This window comes from Coturnix japonica, unplaced genomic scaffold, assembly GCF_054131305.1.
Source record: "Coturnix japonica strain WE unplaced genomic scaffold, WE-NBRP24 Scf060, whole genome shotgun sequence".
Taxonomy (NCBI): Eukaryota; Metazoa; Chordata; class Aves; order Galliformes; family Phasianidae; genus Coturnix; species Coturnix japonica.
The window spans coordinates 195,069-221,563 of record NW_028188963.1 but is presented as its reverse complement, the minus strand read 5'-3'; the positions used below and the strand labels follow the sequence as shown (position 1 = coordinate 221,563).

The 26,495-nt window shown below is 52.1% G+C and overlaps 2 protein-coding genes across 2 annotated transcripts in view; one reads left to right on the top strand and one right to left on the bottom strand.

Moving 5' to 3' along the window:
* The window catches only part of RBM42 (RNA binding motif protein 42), a 12,084-nt gene extending 7,436 nt beyond the window's left edge, over positions 1-4,648 (top strand). Inside the window, exon 5 of the mRNA XM_085533446.1 lies at positions 4,629-4,648. Coding sequence (XP_085389572.1) covers positions 4,629-4,648 — 20 coding nt within the window. The remainder of the gene's footprint in view (positions 1-4,628) is intronic.
* A 4,730-nt stretch (positions 4,649-9,378) lies between these two features.
* On the bottom strand, positions 9,379-24,855 carry LOC146751928 (sodium channel regulatory subunit beta-1-like). Its single transcript, XM_085533406.1, has 5 exons — positions 24,421-24,855; positions 19,764-19,930; positions 13,979-14,219; positions 12,489-12,627; positions 9,379-10,946 (listed from the first exon to the last, which is right to left on the bottom strand). Exons 1-5 carry the CDS (start codon positions 24,464-24,466, stop codon positions 10,883-10,885), a joined length of 657 nt encoding a protein of 218 aa, XP_085389532.1. The 5' UTR covers positions 24,467-24,855; the 3' UTR covers positions 9,379-10,882.
* Positions 24,856-26,495: the final 1,640 nt, after the last annotated feature.

The following is a 26,495-nucleotide window of genomic DNA, read 5'->3' as shown; positions in this document are numbered from 1 at the left end:
CCCCTATTTTACCCCATTTTACCCCACTTACCCCCCATCTTGCCCCATTTCCCTCCCCAAACTGTCCCGTTTTCCTCCCAAATTGCCCCATTTCCCCCCAAAATTGCCCAATTTCCCCCTATTTTACCCCATTTCCCCCATTTCCCCCACAAATTTCCCCCATTTCCCCCCCAAAATTGCCCCATTTTCCCCTATTTTACCCCATTTGCCCCCAAAATTGCCCAATTTCCCCCTATTTTACCCCGTTTCCCCCATTTCCCCCCCAAATCCCCCATTTCCCCCCCAAAATTGCCCCATTTCCCCCCATTTCCCCTTATTTCCTCCCCAAATTACCCCATTTCCCCCCAAAATTGCCCAATTTCCTCCCATTTCCCCCTATTTTACCCCATTCCTCCTCCATTTCCCCCCCAAAATGCCCAATTTCCCCCCAAAATTGCCCAAATTCCCCCAAATTCCCCCATTTCCCCCCAAAATTGCCCAATTTCTCCCTATTTTACCCCATTTCCCCCCAAAATTGCCCCATTTCCCCCCAAATTGCCCCATTTCCCCTTATTTTACCCCATTTTCCCTCAAAATTGCCCATTTTCCCCCTATTTTACCCCATTTCCCCCCAAATCGCCCCATTTCCCCCCACTTCGCCCCCTTTTCCCCCCCAAATTGCCCAATTTCCCCCTATTTTACCCCATTTCCCCCCATTTTCCCCCAAATCCCCCAATTTCCCCCCAAAATCTCCCATTTCCCCCCAAATTACCCCATTTCCCCCCAAAATTGCCCAATTTCTCCCCATTTCCCCCCTTTTTCCCCCAAAATTGCCCAATTTTTCCCTATTTTACCCAATTTCCCCCATTTCCTCCTATTTACCCCATTTCCCCCCAAAATTGCCCCATTTCCCCCTATTTTACCCAATTTCCCCCCATTTTCCCCCAAAATTGCCCATTTCCCCCCAAATCTCCCCATTTCCCCCCATTTACTCCCCAAATCCCCCCATTTCCCCCCAAAATGCCCCATTTCCCCCCAAATTTCCCCCATTTCCCCTATTTTACCCCATTTCCCCCCAAATTGCCCCATTTCCCCCCAAAAATTGCCCCTTTTTACCCCCAAATTGCCCAATTTCCCCCCAAAATTGCCCCATTTCCCCCTATTTTACCCCATTTCCCCCATTTCCTCCTCAAATCCCCCATTTCCCCCCAAAATTGCCCCATTTTCCCCCTATTTTACCCCATTTCCCCCCCAAATTGCCCCATTTTCCCCCAAATTTCCCCTATTTCTCCCTATTTTACCCCATTTCCCCCCAAATTGCCCCATTCCCCCCCAAAATTGCCCTATTCCCCCTATTTTACCCCATTCCTCCCCCATTTCCCCCCCGAAAATGCCCCATTTCCCCCTATTTTACCCCATTTCCCCCATTTCCCCCTATTGCCCCATTTCCCCCTATTTTACCCAATTTCTCCCCATTTTCCCCCCAAAATTGCCCCATTTCCCCCTATTTTACCCCATTTCCCCCCCAAATTACCCCATTTCCCCCCAAATTGCCCCATTTCCCCCCATTTCCCCTATTTCCTCCCCAAATTACCCCATTTCCCCCCAAAATCTCCCCATTTCCCCCCCAAATTGCCCCATTTCCCTCATATTTTACCCTATTCCCCCCAAATTCCCCACATTTCCCCCTATTTCGACCCCCATATTGCCCCATTTCCCCCCAAATTGCCCCATTTCCCCCATATTCTACCCCATTTCCCCTATTTTCCCCCATTTTCCCTCCCAAATTAACCCATTTTCCCCTATTTCCCCACCCAAATCCCCCATATTGTCCAAAATTGCCCCATTTCCCCCTATTTTACCCCATTTCCCCCCCAAAATTGCCCTATTTCCCCCTATTTTATCCCATTTCCTCCCCAAATCCCCCCATTTCCCCCAAAATTGCCCCATTTCCCCCTATTTTACTCCATTTCCCCCAAAAATTGCCCAATTTCTCCCCATTTCCCCCCATTTTCCCCCAAAATTGCCCCATTTCCCCCTATTTTACCCAATTTACCCCCATTTTCCCTCAAAATTGCCCATTTTCCCCCTATTTTACCCCATTTCCCCCCCAAATCGCCCCATTTCCCCCCACTTCGCCCCATTTCCCCCCAAAATTGCCCAATTTCCCCCTATTTTACCCCATTTCCCCCCATTTCCTCCCCAAATCCGCATTTCCCCCCATTTCCCCTTATTTCCTCCCCAAATTACCCCATTTCCCCCCAAAATTGCCCCATTTCCCCCTATTTTACCCCATTCCTCCTCCATTTCCCCCCCAAAATGCCCAATTTCCCCCCAAAATTGCCCAAATTCCCCAAAATTGCCCCATTTCCCCCCCAAAATTGCCCCATTTCCCCCTATTTTACCCCATTTCCCCCCATTTCTCCCCCAAAATTGCCCAATTTCCCCCTATTTTACCCCATTTCCCCCCAAAATTGCCCAATTTCCCCCTATTTTACCCCATTTCCCCCCCAAAATTTCCCAATTTCCCCCCCATATTTCCCCTATTTCTCCCTATTTTACCCCATTTCCCCCAAAATTGCCCCATTTCCCCCTATTTTACCCAATTTCCCCCCATTTCCCCCCCAAAATGCCCCATTTCCCCCTATTTTACCCCATTTCCCTCCATATTGCCCCATTTCCCCCAAATTACCCCATTTCCCCCCAAAATTGCCCCATTTCCCCCTATTTTACCCCATTTCCCCCCATTTTCCCCCAAAATCCCCCATTTCCTCCCCAAATCCCCCCATTTCCTCCCCAAAATTGCCCAATTTCCCCCCTATTTTACCCCAGTTCCCCCCCTAAATTGCCCCATTTCCCCCCATTTCCCCCTATTTCCTCCCCAAATTACCCCATTTTCCCCCAAAATTGCCCAATTTCCCCCCATTTCTCCCCAAATCTCCCAATTTTCCCCCTATTTTACCCCATTTCCCCCTATTTTACCCCATTTCCCCCATTTTCCCCCAAAATTGCCCAATTTCCCCCTATTTTACCCCATTTCCCCCCATTTTCCCCCAAAATTGCCCAATTTCCCCCTATTTTACCCCATTTCCCCCCTTATTCCCCCATTTCCCCCTTCCTCTCATTGCCTGTATTCCGCCGCCCTTCTTTTGCCCCAAATCAGCACTTTTCGCCCCAAACTCCGCCCCCTTCCACCCCCCCCTTATTTATAGGGTGCGATGCCGGATGTGGGCCGGCCCTAAAACCCCCTTATTAAGCCCCAAAATGCGCTGATTCAACCCCAAAATGAGATGATTCAACCCTAAAACGTATCATTAGGAGCCGCAATGGGGTCAGGGTGGACCCAAAACCCCATAATTATAACCCAAAATAGGGCGGAGGCCCCATTAAAAACCAGTTCGGAAAGACCCAAAACCGGTTTGGGAATGGAATCGGACCCAAAGTGGGGCAGTTTGACCCCAAAATGGGGCCCCAAAGTGATAAATGTGGGGTTTAGGGCTTCAAAATGGGGATTTGGGCCCCAAAATTGAAACCCTCGCCCCCAAAAGTGGCATTTTCAGCCCCAAAATGGGATTTGCAACCCAAAAAGTGCCATTTTCAGCCCCAAAAGTGCCATTTTAGCCCCAAAAGTGGCATTTTTAGCCCCAAAAGTGGCATTTTCAGCCCCAAAAGTGGCATTTTCAGCCCCAAAATTGGGATTTTCAGTCCCAAAAATGGGATTTTCAGCCTCAAAAGTGCCTTTTTCAGCCCCAAAAATGAGATTCTGAGCCCCAAAAATGGGATTATCAGCCCCAAAACTGCCATTTTCAGCCCCAAAATGGGATTTTCAACCCCAAAAGTGACATTTTTAGCCCAAAAAGTGCTATTTTCAGCCCCAAAAGTGCCATTTTCAGCCCCAAAATGGGATTTTCAACCCCCAAAAGTGCCATTTTTAGCCCCAAAAGTGGCATTTTAAGACCCAAAATTGCAATTTTCAGCCCAAAAAGAGCCATTTTCAGCCCCCAAAAGTGGCATTTTCCGACCCCAAAATGCCATTTTCAGTCCCAAAAATGGGATTTTCAGCCCCAAAATGGGATTTTCAACCCCAAAAGTGCCATTTTTAGCCCCAAAAGTGCCATTTTCAGCCCCAAAAATGGGATTTTCAACCCCCAAAAATGGCATTTTTAGCCCCAAAAGTGGCATTTTCAGCCCCAAAATGGGATTTTCAGCCCCAAAAATGGGATTTTCAGCCTACAAAGTGCCTTTTTCAGCCCCAAAAATGAGATTCTGAGCCCCAAAAATGGGATTATCAGCCCCAAAATGGGATTTGCAACCCCAAAAGTGCCATTTTCAGCCCTAAAACTGGGATTTTCAGCCCCAAAAATTCAATTTTCAGCCCCAAAATGTGATTTTCAGCCCAAAAAATGGCCTTTTTCAGGCCCCAAAAATGCGAGTTTCAGCCCCAAAATTGGATTTTCAGCCTCTGAAGTGCCATTTTCAGACCCAAAAAGTGCAATTTTCAACCCCAAAAGTGCCATTTTCAGCCCCAAAATTGCCATTTTCAGCCCCAAATGTGCAATTTTCAGCCCCAAAAGTTCTATTTTTAGCCCCAAAAGTGCCATTTTCAACCCCAAAACTGCCATTTTCAGCCCCAAAATTGTCATTTTCAGACCCAAAAATGAGATCCTGAGCTCCAAAAGTGGGATTTTCGGCCCCAAAACTGAGATTTTCAGCCTCAAAGTGCCATTTTCAGCCCCAAAATCGGCATTTTCTGCCCCAAAACGGGGTTTTTCAGCCCCAAAATAGGGATTTTTTGCCCCAAAATCGCAATTTTCAGCCCCAAAACTGTGATTTTCAGCCTCAAAGTGCCATTTTCAGCTCCAAAATCGGGATTTTTTGCCCCAAAATCGCAATTTTCAGCCCCTAAACTGAGATTTTCAGCCCCAGAAGTGCCATTTTCAGCCCCAAAATCGGCATTTTCAGCCCCAAAACTGATTTTCAGCTCCAAAATCGGGATTTTTTGCCCCAAAATCGCAATTTTCAGCCCCAAAACCGAGATTTTCAGCCCCAGAAGTGCCATTTTCAGCCCCAAAATCGGCATTTTCAGCCCCAAAACCGTGATTTTCAGCCCCAAAACTGAGATTTTCAGCCCCAAAATAGGAATTTTTTGCCTCAAAATCGCAATTTTCAGCCCCAAAACTGAGATTTCCAGCCTTAAAAGTGCCATTTTCAGCCCTAAAATTAGTATTTTTTGCCCCAAAACTGTGATTTTCAGCCCCAAAACCGTGATTTTCAGCCCCAAAATCGGGATTTTTTGCCCCCAAATCGCAATTTTCAGCCCCAAAACTGAGATTTTCAGCCCCAAAAGTGCCATTTTCAGCCCTAAAATCGGCATTGTCAGCCCCAAAACTGTGATTTTCAGCCCCAAAATCGGGATTTTTTGCCCCAAAATCGCAATTTTCAGCCCCAAAACTGAGATTTTCAGCCCCAAAACCGTGATTTTCAGCCCCAAAATCGGCATTTTCAGCCCCAAAACCGTGATTTTCAGCCCCAAAATAGGGATTTTTTTGCCCCAAAATCGCAATTTTCAGCCCAAAAACTGAGATTTTCAGCCTCAAAGTGCCATTTTCAGCCCCAAAATCGGCATTTTCAGCCCCAAAACTGTGATTTTCAGCCTCAAAAGTGCCATTTTCAGCCCTAAAATTAGTATTTTTTGCCCCAAAAACTGTGATTTTCAGCCCCAAAATCGGCATTTTCAGCCCCAAAATCACAATTTTCAGCCCCAAAACAGATTTTCAGCCTCAAAATTAGTATTTTTTGCCCCAAAATCACAATTTTCAGCCCCAAAGTGCCATTTTCAGCCCCAAAATCGGCATTTTCAGCCCCAAAACCCACCCCTCCCCTCTCACCTCATCGTTAATTAGCGTTAATGAATTAATTGGCGTTAATTAACGGCGGCTCATTAACGGGCGGCTCCCGGAATCACTTTTGGTTCCTCCTTCCAATTTTGGGTGGAAAAAAGCAGAAATTGGGACGGAAAGGGTGGGGTGATGACGTCATCACTGCTCGGGAGAGGGGCGTCTCTTCTCATTTGCATGTCGTTTGCATATCATCAGCATATAATTTGCATGTCGTTTGCATACAGCGGCGCAATGGGATTTTCAGACCCAAAAATGGCATTTTTAGACCCAAAATGGAGCCAAAATTGGCATTTTTAGACCCAAAAATGGGATTTTCAGACCCCAAATGACATTTTTAGACTCAAAACAGACCCAAAAATGGCATTTTTAGACCCAAAATGGACCCAAAACTGGGATTTTCAGACCCAAAAATGGCATTTTTAGACCCAAAAATGGACCCAAAATTGGCATTTTTAGACCCAAAGTAGACCCAAAATTGGCATTTTCAGCCCCAAAAATGGCATTTTTAGATCCAAATTGGGATTTTCAGACCCAAAATTGGCATTTTCAGACCCAAAAATGGCATTTTTAGACCCAAAATAGACCCAAAATTGGCATTTTTAGCCCCAGAATTGGTATTTTCAGCCCCAAAATGGTATTTTTTGCCCCAAAATGGACCCAAAAATGGCATTTTCAGCCCCAAAAATGGAATTTTCAGATCCAAAATTGGGATTTTCAGACCCAAAATGGACCCAAAATTGGCATTTTCAGCCCCAAAAATGGCATTTTTAGATCCAAAATTGGGATTTTCAGCCCCAAAATTGGCATTTTCAGACCCAAAAATGGCATTTTTAGACCCAAAATAGACCCAAAATTGGCATTTTTAGCCCCAGAATTGGTATTTTCAGCCCCAAAATGGTATTTTTTGCCCCAAAATGGACCCAAAAATGGCATTTTCAGCCACAAAAATGGAATTTTCAGATCCAAAATTGGGATTTTCAGACCCAAAATGGACCCAAAATTGGCATTTTCAGCCCCAAAAATGGCATTTTTAGATCCAAAATTGGGATTTTCAGACCCAAAAGAGACCCAAAATTGGCAATTTCAGACCCAAAAATGGGATTTTCAGCCCCCAAATGGACCCAAAATTGGCATTTTTAGACCCAAAATGGAGCCAAATTGGTATTTTCAGCCCCAAAATGGCATTTTTTAGACTCAAAATAGACCCCAAAACAGCATTTTCAGCCCCCAAAATGGCATTTTTAGACCCTAAACGGACCCAAAAATGGCACTTTTAGACCCAAAATTGGGATTTTTAGACCCAAAAATGGGATTTTCAGACCCAAAATGACATTTTTAGACTCAAAATAGACCCAAAAATGGCATTTTTAGACCCAAAAATGGCATTTTTAGACTCAAAATGGACCCAAAATTGGCATTTTCAGCCCCAAAATTGGCATTTTTAGATTCAAAATAGACCCAAAACTGGGATTTTCAGACCCCAAAATTGGCATTTTTAGACCCAAAAATGGACCCAAAATTGGTATTTTTAGCCCCAAAATTGGCATTATCAGCCCCAAAAATGGATTTTCAGCCCCAAAATGGACCCAAAATTGGCATTTTCAGCCCCAAAAATGGCATTTTTAAACCCAAAAACGGACCCAAAAATAACAGTTTTAGCCCCAAAACAACAGACCCAAAAATGGCATTTTTAGACCCCAAACTGAGGCCCTTGCAGCTCATTTGCATACGGTTCATTTGCATAAACCACGCCCCCACCTCATCAGCAAGTGATAAATATAGAGATATATATTTGCGCTGTGTTATTTGCATATCATTTGCATACCGCCCCGCCCCCTTTGGCACAGTTTACACGCTGGCTCATTTGCATATCGCAGTCCTCATTTGCATATCGCAGTCCTCATTTGCATATCACAGTCTCCCTCGTTAACAAAGTGCTCGTTTGCAGTGGTGCTCAGTGCTCATTTGCATATCACCTTCCTCATTTGCATGTCCAACTCGTTTGCATGCCTTGTCCCTCATTTGCATGTCGAGTCTCATTTGCATGTCGAACTCATTTGCATGTCGAGCTCCTCATTAGCATACAATCGCTCCCACGAAGCTCGGCTCTCATTTGCATACCACGTCCCTCATTTGCATGTAGAACTCATTTGCATGTCGACTCACATTTGCATGTCGAACTCATTTGCATGTCGACCTCCTCATTTGCATACAATCGCTCTCATTTGCATATGGCTCTCAGTTCATTTGCATATCAGTCCAACCCTCCCGTGTCATGCGCGTGCTCATTAGCATAACCCATGCCTCATTTGCATACCACGGCTCTGATTGGTGCGTCACATTCATTCGCAGTGCTCATTTGCATATTAATTAATATCCCAACCCCCAAAAAATGACCCAAAAAAGCAGAAATTCACCCCAAAAATAAAATAAAATAAATAAAACCCTATAAATAAAACAGAGGCCCATGCAGAAATAAATAATTAATCATTAATTAATTAATTAACAAACTCATTAAGAACTCATGAATATTCATCAGCAATCGCCCCTTTGGCTCAACAATGGGATCCTATAGGAAGACTATGGGAGCCATTGGATCCTATAGATCCTATAGGAAAACCATGGGAGCCATTGGATCCTATAGACCCTATAGATCCTATAGGAAAACTATGGGAGCCATTGGATCCTATAGATCCTATAGGAACACCCAGACCCCATTGATCCTATAGGAGCACCCATATGGATCCTATAGATCCTATAGGAACACCCATGGGAGCCATTGGATCCTATAGACCCTATAGATCCTATAGGAAAACTATGGGTGCCATTGGATCCTATAGATCCTATAGGAACACCATTGGATCCTATAGATCCTATAGATCCTATAGGGAAACCATGGGTGCCATTGGATCCTATAGATCCTATAGGGAAACCATGGGAGCCATTGGATCCTATAGATCCTATAGGAACACCCAGACCACATTGATCCTATAGGAGCACCCATATGGATCCTATAGATCCTATAGGAACACCCATGGGAGCCATTGGATCCTATAGACCCTATAGATCCTATAGGAAAACTATGGGTGCCATTGGATCCTATAGATCCTATAGGAACACCATTGGATCCTATAGATCCTATAGATCCTATAGGGAAACCATGGGTGCCATTGGATCCTATAGATCCTATAGGGAAACCATGGGAGCCATTGGATCCTATAGATCCTATAGGAACACCCAGACCACATTGATCCTATAGGAGCACCCATATGGATCCTATAGATCCTATAGGAACACCCATGGGAGCCATTGGATCCTATAGACCATATAGATCCTATAGGAAAACCATGGGTGCCATTGGATCCTATAGATCCTATAGGGAAACCATGGGAGCCACTGGATCCTATAGATCCTATAGGAACACCCAGACCCCATAGATCCTATAGATCCTATAGGAAAACAATGGAAGCCATTGGATCCTATAGATCCTATAGGGAAACCATGGGATCCTATAGATCCTATAGGAGCACCCTGACCCCATTGATCCTATAGGAACACCCATGGGAGCCATTGGATCCTATAGACCCTATAGGGAAACCATTGGATCCTATAGATCCTATAGATCCTATAGGAAAACTATGGGAGCCATTGGATCCTATAGATCCTATAGGAACACCCAGACCCCATTGATCCTATAGGAGCACCCATATGGATCCTATAGATCCTATAGGAACACCCATAGGTGCCATTGGATCCTATAGATCCTATAGGAACACCCATGGGTGCCATTGGATCCTATAGATCCTATAGGAGCACCCTGACCCCATTGATCCTATAGGAGCACCCATGGGTGCCATTGGATCCTATTGATCCTATAGGAGCACCCAGACCCCATAGATCCTATAGGTGCACCCATGGGAGCCATTGGATCCTATTGATCCTATAGGAGCACCCAGACCCCATTGATCCTATAGAAACACCCATATGGATCCTATAGATCCTATAGGAGCACCCATATGGATCCTATAGATCCCATAGGAGCACCCAGACCCCATTGATCCTATAGGAGCACCCATGGGAGCCCCCAGACCCCATTTATTGCACATAAGCACCCATAGGTGCCCCCAGACCCCATATATCCCATAGGAGCACCCATAGGTGCCCCTATAACCCCATATAACTTAAAGCAGCACCTATGGGTGCCCCTAAATCCTATATGAGAGCACCAATGGGTGCCCCCCAGACCCTATAGATCCTATAGGAGCACCCATGGGTGCCCCCAGACCCTATAGATCCTATAGGAGCACCCATGGGTGCCCCCAGACCCTATAGATCCTATAGGAGCACCCATGGGTGCCCCCAGACCCCATATAACCCCATAAGGGGGGGGTTTATTGCAATGGGAGGGGGGTATAGGGGGGTATAGGGGATATAGGGGATATAGGGGGGTATAGGGGATATAGGGAGGTATAGGGGGATATAGGGGATATAGGGGATATAGGGGGGTATAGGGGGATATAGGGGGATATAGGGGGGTATAGGGGATATAGGGGATATAGGGGGGTATAGGGGGTATAGGGGTTATAGGGGGATATAGAAGGGTATAAGGAGGGTATAGAGGGGTATAGGGGGGTACAGGGGGGTATAGGGGATATAGGGGATATAGGGGGGTATAGGGGGTATATTGGGGTATAGGGGATATAGGGGGATATAGGGGGGTATAGGGTGATATAGGGTGTTATAGGGGGGGTATAAGGGGGATATAGAAGGGTATAGGGGGGTATAGGGGGCTATAGGGGGCTATAAGGGCTATAGGGAGGGTATAGGGGGATATAGGGGGTTATAGGGGGGGTATAGGGAGGGGATAGGATTGTATAGGGGGCTATAGGGGCTATAGGGGGGTATAGGGGGTTATAGGGTTGTATAGGGTTGTATAGGGGCTATAGGGGGGGTATAGGGTTGTATAGGGTTGTATAGGGGCTATAGGGGCTATAGGGCGCCCCCTACTCGGCCACCTGCACCGCGGCGCAGTTCTCTTTGCTCTCGGTGATGGCCAGGTACTCGGAGCTGGGGAAAACAATGGGGTCAGCTGGGAAACAGACCCCCCCTATAATCCCCTATATCCCCCAATTGAGCCCCAAATCCCCCCATATCCCCCCATAACCCCCCATATCCCCCCATTGAGCCCCATAGGGGCCCCATAACCCCCCATATCTCCCCATAGGGACCCCATATCCCCCCATATCACCCCATATCCCCCCATTGAGCCCCATAGGGGCCCCATAACCCCCCATATCTCCCCATAGGGACCCCATATCCCCCCATATCACCCCATATCCCCCCATTGAGCCCCATAGGGACCCTATATCCCCCCATATCCCCCCCATAACCCCCCCATATCCCCCCATAGGGACCCCATATCCCCCCATATCCACCCATATCCCCCCCTTACCCCTTTGATCCCCTCATACACCCCCATATCCCCCCCATATCCCCCCCATATCCCCCCATTGAGCCCCATATCCCCCCCATAACCCCCCATTGAGCCCCATATCCCCCCCATATCCCCCCATATGCCCCTCATAACCCCCCATATCCCCCCCATATCCCCCCATTGAGCCCCATATCCCCTCACTGAGCCCCATAGCCCCCCATATCTCCCCATATCCCCCCATAACCCCCATATCCCCCCATATCTCCCCATAGGGACCCCATATCCCCCCATATCTCCCCATATCCTTCCATATCTCCCCATATCCCCCCATAGGGACCCCATATCCCCCCATATCCCCCCCATATCCCCCCATATCTCCCCATATCCCCCCCATAAACCCCCATATCTCCGCATAACTCCCCATATCCCCCCATTGAACCCTATAACCCCCCATATCTCCCCATAAGGACCCCATATAACCCCATAACCCCCCATATCCCCCCATTGAGCCCCATAGGGGCCCCATAACCCCCCATATCTCCCCATAGGGACCCCATAACCTCCCATATCTCCCCATTAAGCCCCATAACCCCCCATATCCCCCCATAATCCCCCCATATCCCCCTCATAACCCCCCATATCCCCCCTATATCCCCCCATATCCCCCCATTGAGCCCCATATCCCCCCCATAAACCCCCATATCTCCCCATAACTGCCCATATCCCCCCATTGAGCCCCATAACTCCCCATATCTCCCCATAAGGACCCCATATAACCCCATAACCCCCCATATCCCCCCATATCTCCCCATAGGGACCCCATAACCCCCCATATCTCTCCATAGGGACCCCATAACCCCCCATATCCCCCCATATCCCCCCATAGGGACCCCATAACCCCCCATATCCCCCCATATCTCCCCATAGGGACCCCATATCCCCCCATATCCTCCCCATAACCCCCCATATCTCCCCATATCCCCCCATATTCCCCCCATTAAGCCCCATATCTCCCCATATCTCCCCATAGGGACCCCATAACCCCCCATATCCCCCCCATAACCCCCCATATCCCCCTCATATCCTCCCATATCCCCCCTATATCCCCCCCATATCCCCCCATATCTCCCCATATCTCCCCATATCCCCCCATACCCCCCCCCATATCCACTCACGCGCTGTCTGGGGGCGGTGCTGACGCAGCCGCCACCTTCCTGTAGCAATAGAGCATCTCAGCCGCCAGCCACAGCGTGAGCAGCACGATCAGGACGTACATCAGCACCTCAGACACGATGCTGGCCAGGTCCCGGCGCTCTGAGGGTTAAAAACACACACCCCCCATTGACTAAAACACGACCCCCCACCCAATAAACCCCTCCCCATGAGCTCTATGGCAAAGTCTGCCTGGCAACAGGACACGCCCCCAAGGCAAAGCCACGCCCACAACGTCTAAGCCACGCCCACTTTGTGTAAGCCACGCCCCCACCCACTAAACCCCTCCCCATTGATCTCTATGATAAAGTCTGCCTGGCAACAGGCCACGCCCCCTCCCTTAAGCCACGCCCCCTCAAAAGGCCACGCCCATAAACTATAAGCCACGCCCACCTGGTCTAAGCCACGCCCAAACCCACTAACCCCCCTCCCCCCCACAATCCCCAATGCAAAGTCTGCCTGGCAACAGGCCACGCCCCCTCCCTTAAGCCACGCCCCCCCACTCCCTTAAGCCACGCCCACAGCTTGACTAAGCCACGCCCCCACCCACTAACCCACCCATCCCCAATGCAAAGTCTGCCTGGCAACAGGCCACGCCCCCAAGGCAAAGCCACGCCCACAGCACGGCTAAGCCACGCCCACCTGGTCTAAGCCACGCCCCCACCCAATAAACCCCTCCCATTGATCTCTATGGCAAAGTCTGCCTGGCAACAGGCCACGCCCCCTAGGCAAAGACACGCCCACACCGTCTAAGCCACGCCCACTTTGTGCAAGCCACGCCCCCCACCCATCCCCAATGCAAAGTCTGCCTGGCAACAGGCCACGCCCCTCCCCGTAAGCCACGCCCACAGCATCTAAGCCACGCCTACAACGTCTAAGCCACGCCCACATCTCGACTAAGCCACGCCCACACTCACTAATCTCCCCATCCCCAAAGCAAAGTCTGCCTGGCAACAGGCCACGCCCCCTCCCCGTAAGCCACGCCCACCTGGCCTAAGCCACGCCCCCACCCACTAACCCCCCCCCCCTCCACCAATGCAAAGTCTGCCTGGCAACAGGCCACGCCCCTCCCTTAAGCCACGCCCCCACTCCCTTAAGACACGCCCCCTCAAAAGACCACGCCCACGTGGTCTAAGCCACGCCCCCACCCAATATCCCCCCCCCCGCCCCCCATTCCCAATGCAAAGTCTGCCTGGCAACAGGCCACGCCCCCTCCCGTAAGCCACGCCCCTTAGTCAAGCCACGCCCTCTTACTCAAAGCCCCGCCCCCTCGCTAAAGCCCCGCCCCCACTCTATCAAGCCACGCCCACTCAAAGCACCCCCCTCACTTAAGCCACGCCCCCCACTCTCTTAAAGCCCGCCCCCTTACTCAAGCCCCGCCCACACTTGCTTAAGCCACGCCCCCTCTGTTAAGCCCCGCCCCCCCTCCCCGTTCTCTTAAAGGCACAGCGACCTTTTTCCACCACGGCCAGCTTGACGCTCTTGTTGCGGGCCAGGCTGTAGGTGTAGCCCTCGAAGGTCAGGTTACGCCGCAGCCGACACACGTAGAGCCCGGCGTGGGGCCGCCCCACGGCTGAGAGGTGCACGGACAGGTCCTGGATGTCCCGAGTGCCGCGGGATCCGTTCCATGTTAACAGCCCTTGGAAAGGACCTGGGGCAACCCAGGCACCATCCTCGGCTGTGTAATGGAGGATCTGTGGGGCACAGACATGTAAGTGTGGGGCTGGGACACATTGGGACCCATAGAGACACATAGAGACCCATAGAGACCCATAGGGAACCATTGGGACCCATAGGAACCCATAGGGAACCATTGGGACCCATAGAGACCCATAGAGACCTACTGGGACCCATAGAGACCCATTGAGAACCACAGAGACCCATAGGGACCCATAGAGACCTATTGGGACCCATAGAGACCCATTGAGAACCATAGAGACCCATAGGGACCCATAGAGACCTATTGGGACCCATAGTGACCCATACAGACTCATAGGGACCCATAGGGAACCATTGGGAACCATAGAGACCCATAGGGACCCATAGGGATGTATAGAGCTCTCCTCGGCTGTGTAATGGAGGATCTGTGGGGCAGGGTTGGGGGGCAAGACCCATAAGGGTGGGGTTAGAACACATTGGGACCCATAGAGACCCATAGAGACCCATAGGGACCCATAGAGACCCGTAGGATGCCATAGAGACCCATAGAGACCCATAGAGACCCATAGGGACCCCATAGGACCCCACAGAGACCCCATAGAACCCCATAGAGACACATAGAGACCCATAGAGACCTATTGGGACCCATAGAGACCCATAGGGACCCATAGAGACCTATTGGGACCCATAGAGACCCATAGGGACCCATAGAGACCTATTGGGACCCATAGAGACCCATAGAGACCCATAGGGAACCATTGGGACCCATAGAGACCCATAGGGACCCATAGAGACCCATAGAGACCCATAGAGACCCCATAGGGACCCATAGGGACCCATAGAGACCCCATAGAGACCCCATAGAGACCCATAGGACCCATAGAGACCCATAGGGACCCATAGAGACCCCATAGAGACCCATAGGGACCCATAGAGACCCATAGAGACCCCATAGAGACCCCATAGGGACCCATAGGGAACCATTGGGACCCATAGAGACCCATAGAGACCCATAGGGACCCCACAGAACCCCATAGAGACCCATAGAGACTCCATAGAACCCCATAGGGACCCCATAGAGACCCATAGGGACCCATAGGGACCCCATAGAGACCCATAGAGACCCATAGGGACCCCATAGAGACCCATAGAGACCCATAGAGACCTATTGGGACCCATAGAGACCCATTGAGAACCATAGAGACCCATAGGGACCCATAGAGACCTATTGGGACCCATAGAGACCCATAGAGACCCACAGGGACCCATAGGGACCCCATAGGGACCCATAGAGACCCATAGAGACCCATAGGGACCCATAGAGACCCCATAGAAGCCCATAGAGACCTATAGGAACCCATAGGGCCCCATAGAGACCCATAGAGACCCATAGAGACCTATTGGGACCCATAGAGACCCATAGGGACCCATAGAGACCTATTGGGACCCATAGAGACCCATAGGGACCCATAGAGACCTATTGGGACCCATAGAGACCCATAGAGACCCATAGGGAACCATTGGGACCCATAGAGACCCATAGGGACCCATAGAGACCCATAGAGACCCATAGAGACCCCATAGGGACCCATAGGGACCCATAGAGACCCCATAGAGACCCCATAGAGACCCATAGGACCCATAGAGACCCATAGAGCCCCATAGAGACCCATAGGGACCCATAGAGACCCCATAGAGACCCATAGGGACCCATAGAGACCCATAGAGACCCCATAGAGACCCCATAGGGACCCATAGGGAACCATTGGGACCCATAGAGACCCATAGAGACCCATAGGGACCCCACAGAACCCCATAGAGACCCATAGAGACTCCATAGAACCCCATAGGGACCCCATAGAGACCCATAGGGACCCATAGGGACCCCATAGAGACCCATAGAGACCCATAGGGACCCCATAGAGACCCATAGAGACCCATAGAGACCTATTGGGACCCATAGAGACCCATTGAGAACCATAGAGACCCATAGGGACCCATAGAGACCTATTGGGACCCATAGAGACCCATAGAGACCCACAGGGACCCATAGGGACCCCATAGGGACCCATAGAGACCCATAGAGACCCATAGGGACCCATAGAGACCCCATAGAAGCCCATAGAGACCCATAGAGACCTATAGGAACCCATAGGGCCCCATAGAGACCCATAGAGACCCATAGAGACCCATAGAGACCCCATAGAGACCCATAGAGCCCCATAGGGACCCATAGAGACTCATAGGGACCCATAGAGACTCATAGAGACCCATAGAGACCCCATAGGGACCCATAGGGACCCATAGGACCCCATAGAGACCCATAGGGACCCATAGGGAACCATTGGGACCCATAGAGACCCATAGAGACCCCATAGGGACCCATAGAAACCCCATAGAACCCCATAGGGACCCCATAAGACCCCATAGAGACCCCATAGGGACCCCATAGAAGCCCATAGGGACCCCATAGAACCCCATAGAGACCCCATAGAGACCCATAGAGACCCATAGGGACCCCATAGGGACCCATAGGGACCCCATAGAGACCCCATAGAGACCCATAGGGACCCATAGGGATCCCATAAAGACCCATAGAGACCCCATAGAGACCCATAGGGACCCATTAGAGACCCATAGGGACCCCATAGAGACCCATAGGACCCCATAGGGACACCATAGGGACCCATAGAGACCTATAGGGACCCCATAGAGACCCATAGGACCCCATAGAAGCCCATAGGGACCCCACAGAGACCCCATAGAGACCCATAGAGACCCATAGGGACCCATAGGGACCCCATAGGGACCCCATAGACCCCCATAGCCCCCCGCAGAGCCCCCATAAAGCCCCAGAGTCCCATAAAGACCCCATAGAGATCCATAGAGACCCCATAGAGCCCAATGAGACCCCATAGGAGACCATAGGGACCCCATAGAAGCCCATAGGGACCCATAGGGACCCCTTAGGGACCCATAGGGTCCCCCCCCCCCAACCAAAGCCCATAGGGACAGCATAGAACCCCATAGAGACCCATAGAGACCCCATAGGACCCCATAGAGACCCATAGATACCCATAGGACCCCATAGAGACCCATAGAGCCCCATAGAGACCCATAGGGACCCATAGAGACCCCATAGAGACCCATAGAGACCCCATAGAAGCCCATAGGGACCCCACAGAGACCCATAGAGACCCCATAGAGACCCATAGAGACCCCATAGAGACCCATAGGGACCCATAGGGACCCATAGAGACCCATAGAGACCCACAGAGACCCCATAGAGACCCATAGAGACCCATAGGGACCCATAGGGACCCATAGAGACCCATAGAGACCCACAGAGACCCCATAGAGACCCATAGAGACCCCATAGAGACCCATAGGGACCCCATAGGGACCCATAGAGACCCATAGAGACCCATAGGGACCCATAGAGACCCCATAGAAGCCCATAGAGACCCATAGAGACCTATAGGAACCCATAGGGCCCCATAGAGACCCATAGAGACCCATAGAGACCTATTGGGACCCATAGAGACCCATAGGGACCCATAGAGACCTATTGGGACCCATAGAGACCCATAGGGACCCATAGAGACCTATTGGGACCCATAGAGACCCATAGAGACCCATAGGGAACCATTGGGACCCATAGAGACCCATAGGGACCCATAGAGACCCATAGAGACCCATAGAGACCCCATAGGGACCCATAGGGACCCCATAGAGACCCCATAGAGACCCATAGGACCCATAGAGACCCATAGAGCCCCATAGAGACCCATAGGGACCCATAGAGACCCCATAGAGACCCATAGGGACCCATAGAGACCCATAGAGACCCCATAGAGACCCCATAGGGACCCATAGGGAACCATTGGGACCCATAGAGACCCATAGAGACCCATAGGGACCCCACAGAACCCCATAGAGACCCATAGAGACTCCATAGAACCCCATAGGGACCCCATAGAGACCCATAGGGACCCATAGGGACCCCATAGAGACCCATAGAGACCCATAGGGACCCCATAGAGACCCATAGAGACCCATAGAGACCTATTGGGACCCATAGAGACCCATTGAGAACCATAGAGACCCATAGGGACCCATAGAGACCTATTGGGACCCATAGAGACCCATAGAGACCCACAGGGACCCATAGGGACCCCATAGGGACCCATAGAGACCCATAGAGACCCATAGGGACCCATAGAGACCCCATAGAAGCCCATAGAGACCCATAGAGACCTATAGGAACCCATAGGGCCCCATAGAGACCCATAGAGACCCATAGAGACCCATAGAGACCCCATAGAGACCCATAGAGCCCCATAGGGACCCATAGAGACTCATAGGGACCCATAGAGACTCATAGAGACCCATAGAGACCCCATAGGGACCCATAGGGACCCATAGGACCCCATAGAGACCCATAGGGACCCATAGGGAACCATTGGGACCCATAGAGACCCATAGAGACCCCATAGGGACCCATAGAAACCCCATAGAACCCCATAGGGACCCCATAAGACCCCATAGAGACCCCATAGGGACCCCATAGAAGCCCATAGGGACCCCATAGAACCCCATAGAGACCCCATAGAGACCCATAGAGACCCATAGGGACCCCATAGGGACCCATAGGGACCCCATAGAGACCCCATAGAGACCCATAGGGACCCATAGGGATCCCATAAAGACCCATAGAGACCCCATAGAGACCCATAGGGACCCATTAGAGACCCATAGGGACCCCATAGAGACCCATAGGACCCCATAGGGACACCATAGGGACCCATAGAGACCTATAGGGACCCCATAGAGACCCATAGGACCCCATAGAAGCCCATAGGGACCCCACAGAGACCCCATAGAGACCCATAGAGACCCATAGGGACCCATAGGGACCCCATAGGGACCCCATAGACCCCCATAGCCCCCCGCAGAGCCCCCATAAAGCCCCAGAGTCCCATAAAGACCCCATAGAGATCCATAGAGACCCCATAGAGCCCAATGAGACCCCATAGGAGACCATAGGGACCCCATAGAAGCCCATAGGGACCCATAGGGACCCCTTAGGGACCCATAGGGTCCCCCCCCCCCAACCAAAGCCCATAGGGACAGCATAGAACCCCATAGAGACCCATAGAGACCCCATAGGACCCCATAGAGACCCATAGATACCCATAGGACCCCATAGAGACCCATAGAGCCCCATAGAGACCCATAGGGACCCATAGAGACCCCATAGAGACCCATAGAGACCCCATAGAAGCCCATAGGGACCCCACAGAGACCCATAGAGACCCCATAGAGACCCATAGAGACCCCATAGAGACCCATAGGGACCCATAGGGACCCATAGAGACCCATAGAGACCCACAGAGACCCCATAGAGACCCATAGAGACCCATAGGGACCCATAGGGACCCATAGAGACCCATAGAGACCCACAGAGACCCCATAGAGACCCATAGAGACCCCATAGAGACCCATAGGGACCCATAGAGACCCATAGAGACCCATAGGACCCCATAGGGACCCATAGAGACCCATAGACCCCCCCCTACCTTGGTGAACTCGGGGGCTCCCTCGGCCCTGAAGAACCATTCACCTTCAGCCTCAGCCGGGGTCTCACTGCGTCTCTTACAGGCGATACAAAGCAGTTTGAATGGGGCTCCCAATACAGCTTCAGTCTCCGAATCCACCTCCACGCAACCCCCCGAGACCCCCGGAGCTGTAATAGGGAGAAAGGGAGAGAGAATTAAGGGAAAAAAACCCAAATTTTGGGGTGAAAAAGTTGGATTTGGGGGGGGATTCGAAGGGTGGGTTGAGGTCACCCATCCAAGGGTTCAACGGGGCGGACCCTGCTTAGCTTCTAAAGTGTTATGAGGGGAAAATTGGGTGAAAAACATGGGGAAAATTGGGTGAAAAACCGTAAAATTAACCCCAAAAATATGAATGGGGAAATATGGGAGGGGGTCACAAAGGGGGACCCCAAAAATTGAGGAATTTGGGGTGAAAAATTGAAGATTTGGGACATTAAATGTTTCAGGTAGGTTGGGGTCACCCATCCAAGGGCTGAACGGGGCAGACCCTGCTTAGCTTCTAAAGTGGTAACGGGGGAAAAATGGGTGAAAAACGGGGAAAATTGGGTGAAAAACCGTAAAATTAACCCCAAAAATATGAATGGGGAAATATGGGGGGGGTCACAAAGGGGGACCCGAAAAATTGAGGAATTTGGGGTGAAAAATGGAAGATTTGGGACAGGAAGAGAAAGGGATGTATTGGGGTCACCCATCCAAGGGCTGAACGGGGTGGACCCTGCTTAGCTTCTACAGTGGTAAGATGGGAAAAATGGGTGAAAAACAGGGAAAATTGGGTGAAAAACCGTAAAATTAACCCCAAAAATATGAATGGGGAAATATGGGGGGGTCACAAAGGGGGACCTCAAAAATTGGGGATTTTGGGGTGAAAAACTGAAGATTTGGGACATGAAATGTTTCAGGTAGGTTGGGGTCACCCATCCAAGGGCTGAACAGGGTGGACCCTGCTTAGCTTCTAAAGTGTTATGGGGGGAAAATTGGGTGAAAAACAGGGAGAAAATTGGGTGAAAAACCCTAAAATTAAGCCCGAAAATATGAATGGGGAAATATGGGGGGTGACAAAGGGGGACCTCAAAAATTGGGGATTTTGGGGTGAAAAATTGAAGATTTGGGACATTAAATGTTTCAGGTAGGTTGGGGTCACCCATCCAAGGGCTGAACGGGGCAGACCCTGCTTAGCTTCTAAAGTGTTATGAGGGGAAAATTGGGTGAAAAATGGGCAAAATTGGGTGAAAAACCATAAAATTAACCCCAAAAATATGAATGGGGAAATATGGGGGTTCGAGGGGGGAGGGGTCACAAAGGGGGACCCCAAAAATTGAGGAATTTGGGGTGAAAAATGGAAGATTTGGGACAGGAAGAGAAAGGGATGTATTGGGGTCACCCATCCAAGGGCTGAACGGGGCGGACCCTGCTGAGCTTCAGAGCTCCTATGGGGGGGGGGTCCTAGGTTTGGGTCCTGGAAGGTTCCTATGGGGGTTTTAAGGGGACTTTGGGTCCTGGAAGGTTTATAGGGAGGTCTAGGAGACATTCAAGGTCCTGGAAGGGTTATGGGGAGGTCCTGGGAAGGTTTAAGGTCCTGGAAGGTTCATGGGGGGGTCTAGGGGACATTCAAGGTCCTGGAAGGTTCATATTGGGGTCCTGGAAGGTTTACAGGGGGGTTCAGGGGACATTCAAGGTCCTGGAAGGGTAATGGGGGGGTCCTTGGAAGGTTTAAGGTCCTGGAAGGTTCATGGGGGGGTCTAGGGGACATTCAAGGTCCTGGAAGGTCTATGGGGGGTCCTGGGCAGATCTGAGGTCCTGGAAGATTTATGGGGGGGCCCTGAGGGGGCTTTGGGTCCTGGAAGGATTATAGGGAGGTCCTGGGTAGGTTTGAGGTCCTGGAAGGTTCCTATGGGGGTCCTAAGTGGGTCTTTGGGTCCTGGAAGGTTCATATTGGGGGTCCTGGAAGGTTTATAGGGGGTTCAGGGGACATTCAAGGTCCTTGAAGGTCCATAGGGGGGGTCCTGGGAAGGTTTAAGGTCCTGGAAGTTTCATGGGGGGGTCTAGGGGACATTCAAGGTCCTGGAAGGTTCATATTGGGGTCCTGGAAGGTTTATAGGGGGGTTCAGGGGACATTCAAGGTCCTGGAAGGGTAATGGGGGGGTCCTGGGTAGGCTGCAGGGTCCTGGAAGGTTCTTATGGGGGTCTTAAGTGGAGCTTTGGGTCCTGGAAGGTTAATGGGGTAAGTCCTGGGGAGATTCAAGGTCCTGGAAGGGTAATGGGGGGGGTCCTGGGTAGGTTTGAGGTCCTGGAAGGTTCCTATGGGGGTCCTATGTGGGTCTTTGGGTCCTGGAAGGTTCATATTGGGGGTCCTGGAAGGTTTATAGGGGGTTCAGGGGACATTCAAGGTCCTGGAAGGTTCATGGGGAGTCCAGGGTAGGTTTAGGGTCCTGGAAGGTTTATGGGGGGGTCCTAGTAGGTCTGAGGTCCTGGAAGGTTAATGGGGTAAGTCCTGGGGAGATTCAAGGTCCTGGAAGGATAATGGGGGGGGGTCCAGGGTAGGTTTAGGGTCCTGGAGGGTTCCTATGGGGGTCCTAAGTGGGTCTTTGGGTCCTGGAAGGTTTATAGGGGGGTTCAGGGGACATTCAAGGTCCTGGAAGGATAATGGGGGGGTCCAGAAGAGGTCTGGGGTCCTGGAAGGTTCTAATGGGGGTCCTAAGTGGGTCTTTGGGTCCTGAAAGGTTCATGGTGGAGTCTAGGGGACATTCAAGGTCCTGGAAGGTTCCTATGGGGGTATTAAGGGGGGGCTTTGGGTCCTATAAGGATAATGGGGGGGGGGGCCCAGGGTAGGTTTGAGGTCCTGGAAGGTTCCTATGGGGGTTTTAAGGGGGCTTTGGGTCCTGGAAGGTTTATAGGGGGGTTCAGGGGACATTCAAGGTCCTGGAAGGTTCATGGGGAGTCCAGGGTAGGTTTAGGGTCCTGGAAGGTTCCTATGGGGGTCCTGAAGGGGTTTTGGGTCCTGGAAGGTTTATAGGGAGGTCTAGGGGACATTCAAGGTCCTGGAAGGGTAATGGGGGGGTCCTGGGAAGGTTTGAGGTCCTGGAAGGTTCTAATGGGGGTCCTAAGTGGGGCTTTGGGTCCTGGAAGGTTTATAGGGGGGGTTCAGGGGACATTCAAGGTGCTGGAAGGGTAATGGGGGGGTCCTGGGAAGGTTTAAGGTCCTGGAAGTTTCATGGGGGGGTCTAGGGGACATTCAAGGTCCTGGAAGGTTCATATTGGGGTCCTGGAAGGTTTATAGGGGGGTTCAGGGGACATTCAAGGTCCTGGAAGGTCTATAGGGGGGGTCCAGGGTAGGTTTGAGGTCCTGGAAGGTTCCTATGGGGGTCCTGAAGGGGCTTTGGGTCCTGGAAGGTTCATGGTGGAGTCTAGGGGACATTCAAGGTCCTGGAAGGTTCATGGGGGGGTCCTGGGAAGGTTTATGGGGGGTCTAGGAGATATTCAAGGTCCTGGAAGGTTCCTATGGGGGTATTAAGTGGGGCTTTGGGTCCTGTAAGGATAATGGGGGGGGGGTCCAGGGTAGGTTTGAGGTCCTGGAAGGTTCCTATGGGGGTCCTGAAGGGGTTTTGGGTCCTGGAAGGTTTATAGGGGGGTCTTGGAAGGTTTATAGGGGGGTTCAGGGGACATCCAAGGTCCTGGAAGGGTAATGGGGGGGTCCTGGGTAGGCTGCAGGGTCCTGGAAGGTTCCTATGGGGGTCCTAAGTGGGGCTTTGGGTCCTGAAAGGTTTATAGGGAGGTCTAGGAGACATTCAAGGTCCTGGAAGGTCCATAGGGGGGGTTCTGGGTAGGTTTGAGGTCCTGGAAGGTTCTTATGGGGGTCCTAAGGGGGCTTTGGGTCCTGGAAGGTTTATAGGGGGGTTCAGGGGACATTCAAGGTCCTGGAAGGATAATGGGGGGGTCCTGGGTAGGTTTAGGGTCCTGGAAGGTTTATAGGGAGGTCTAGGGGACATTCAAGGTCCTGGAAGGGTAATGGGGGGGTCCTGGAAGGTTTAAGGTCCTGGAAGTTTCATAGGGGGGTCTAGGGGACATTCAAGGTCCTGGAAGGTCCATGGGGGGGTCCTGGGTAGGTTTGAGGTCCTGGAAGGTTCCTATGGGGGTCCTAAGTGGGTCTTTGGGTCCTGGAAGTTTTATAGGGGGGTCCTGGGAAGGTCTATGGGGGGTTCAGGGGACATTCAAGGTCCTGGAAGGTTCATGGGGGGGTCCTGGGAAGGTTTATGGGGTCCTGGAAGGTTTATGGGGGGTCTAGGAGACATTCAAGGTCCTGGAAGGTTCCTATGGGGGTCCTGAAGGGGTTTTGGGTCCTGTAAGGATAATGGGGGGGGTCCAGGGTAGGTTTGAGGTCCTGGAAGGTTCCTATGGGGGTCCTGCAGGGGTTTTGGGTCCTGGAAGGTTTATAGGGGGATCCTGGGATGGTTCTGGGGGTCCCGAAAAGCTCTTTAAAGGTCCTGGAAGGTTCAGTGGGGGGAGGGGCGGGGACAGGACGACTTTGAGAGGTCCTTGAAGGGCTCCTATGGGGATGGGGGGGGTCCCGAAATGGGGGGGGGGGGGTTGGGGTTATTTGGGGGGGGGTTGGGGGTCTCACCCATTAAGAGGCCGAGGAGGAGCAGAGCGGGGCCCATAAAGGCCATGACGGGCCGGGCCCGGTTCGGGCCTCTTCGTGGGGACCCTTCAGGGCTCTTCGGGTCCGTTCGGGTCCGTTCGGAAACGTTCGGGTCACTGCAGACCCCTTCGGAACTCTTCGGGTCCAGTCCGGGTCCGTTCGGAGGCCTTCGGGTCCGGTTCGGGTCCGTTCGGGTCCGTCCGGAGGCGTTCGGGTGACCGCAGACCCCTTCGGGTCTCTTCGGAACTCTTCGGGTCTCTTCGGGTCCGTTCGGAACCGTTCGGGTCACTGCAGAGCGCTTCGGGTCTCTTCGGAACTCTTCGGGTCCGTTCGGAGGCCTTCGGGTCCGGTTCGGGTCCGTTCGGGTCCGTTCGGAGGCGTTCGGGTCACTGCAGAGCTCTTCGGAACACTTCGGGTCTGGTTCGGGTCCGTTCGGAGGCGTTCGGGTCACTGCAGACCCCTTCGGAACTCTTCGGGTCCAGTTCGGGTCCGGTTCGGGTCCGTTCGGAGGTGTTCGGGTGACCGCAAAGCGCTTCGGGTCTCTTCGGGTCCTATTCGGGTCTCTTCGGTACTCTTCGGGTCTCTTCGGGTCCGTTCGGAAGCGTTCGGGTCACTGCAGACCCCTTCGGAACACTTCGGGTCCGGTTCGGGTCCGGTTCGGGTACTATCGGGTCCCTTCGGAAGCGTTCGGGTGACTTCAGAGCTCTTCGGAACTCTTCGGGTCCGTTCGGAGGCGTTCGGGTCACTGCAGACCCCTTCGGAACTCTTCGGGTCCGATTCGGGTACTTTCGGGTCTGTTCGGGTCCGTTCGGACGCGTTCGGGTCACTGCAGACCTTCGGAACAATTCGGGTCCAGTTCGGGTCCGTTCGGAGGCCTTCGGATCCGGTTCGGGTACTTTCGGGTCCGTTCGGAGATGTTCGGGTGACCGCAGACCCCTTCGGGTCTCTTCGGAACTCTTCGGGACTCTTCGGGTCCGTTCGGAAACGTTCGGGTCACTGCAGACCCCTTCGGAACACTTCGGGTCCAGTTCGGGTCCGTTCGGAGGCGTTCGGGTGACCGCAGTGCGTTTCGGGTCTGTTCGGGTCCGGTTCGGGTCCGTTCGGACGCGTTCGGGTCACTGCAGACCCCTTCGGGTCTCTTCGGGTTTCTTCGGGTCCCTTCGGCAACGTTCGGGTGACCTCAGAGCTCTTCGGAACACTTCGGATCCGGTTCGGGTCCGTTCGGGTCCGTTCGGAGGCGTTCGGGTGACCGCAGAGCTCTTCGGGTCTCTTCGGGTCCGATTCGGGTCTCTTCGGGTCTCTTCGGGTCCGTTCGGAAGCGTTCGGGTCACTACAGACCCCTTCGGGTCTCTTCGGGTCCAGTTCGGGTCCGTTCGGAGGCGTTCGGGTGACCGCAGAGCTCTTCGGGTCTCTTCGGGTCCGGTTCGGGTCTCTTCGGGTCTCTTCGGGTCCGTTCGGAAGCGTTCGGGTGACCGCAAAGCGCTTCGGGTCCCTTCGGGTCCGATTCGGGTCTCTTCGGGTCCGTTCGGAGGCGTTCGGGTCACTGCAGACCCCTTCGGAACACTTCGGGTCCAGTTCGGGTCCGTTCGGAGGCGTTCGGGTCCAGTTCGGGTCCGGTTCGGGTCCGTTCGGGTCTGTTCGGAACCGTTCGGGTCACTGCAGACCCCCTCGGAACACTTCGGGTCCAGTTCGGGTCTGTTCGGGTCTGTTCGGGTCCGTTCGGAGGCGCTCGGGTCACTGCAGACCCCTTCGGGTCCCTTCGGGTCCGTTCGGAACCGTTCGGGTCACTGCAGAGCTCTTCGGGTCTCTTCGGGTCCGATTCGGGTGTCTTCGGAACTCTTCGGGTCTCTTCGGGTCCCTTCGGAAACGTTCGGGTCACTGCAGACTGCTTCGGCTACCTTCGGGTCCGTTCGGCTCCGGTTCGGGTCCGTTCGGACACGTTCGTGTCCCTTCGGGTATTTCCGTCTCCCATTCGGGTCCCTTCGGAAGATGCCCGAGCGTCGTTCGGGTGCCGACTTCCGGTTTTCAGCGAACTTCGGCTGTTTCCGGATCCGCTC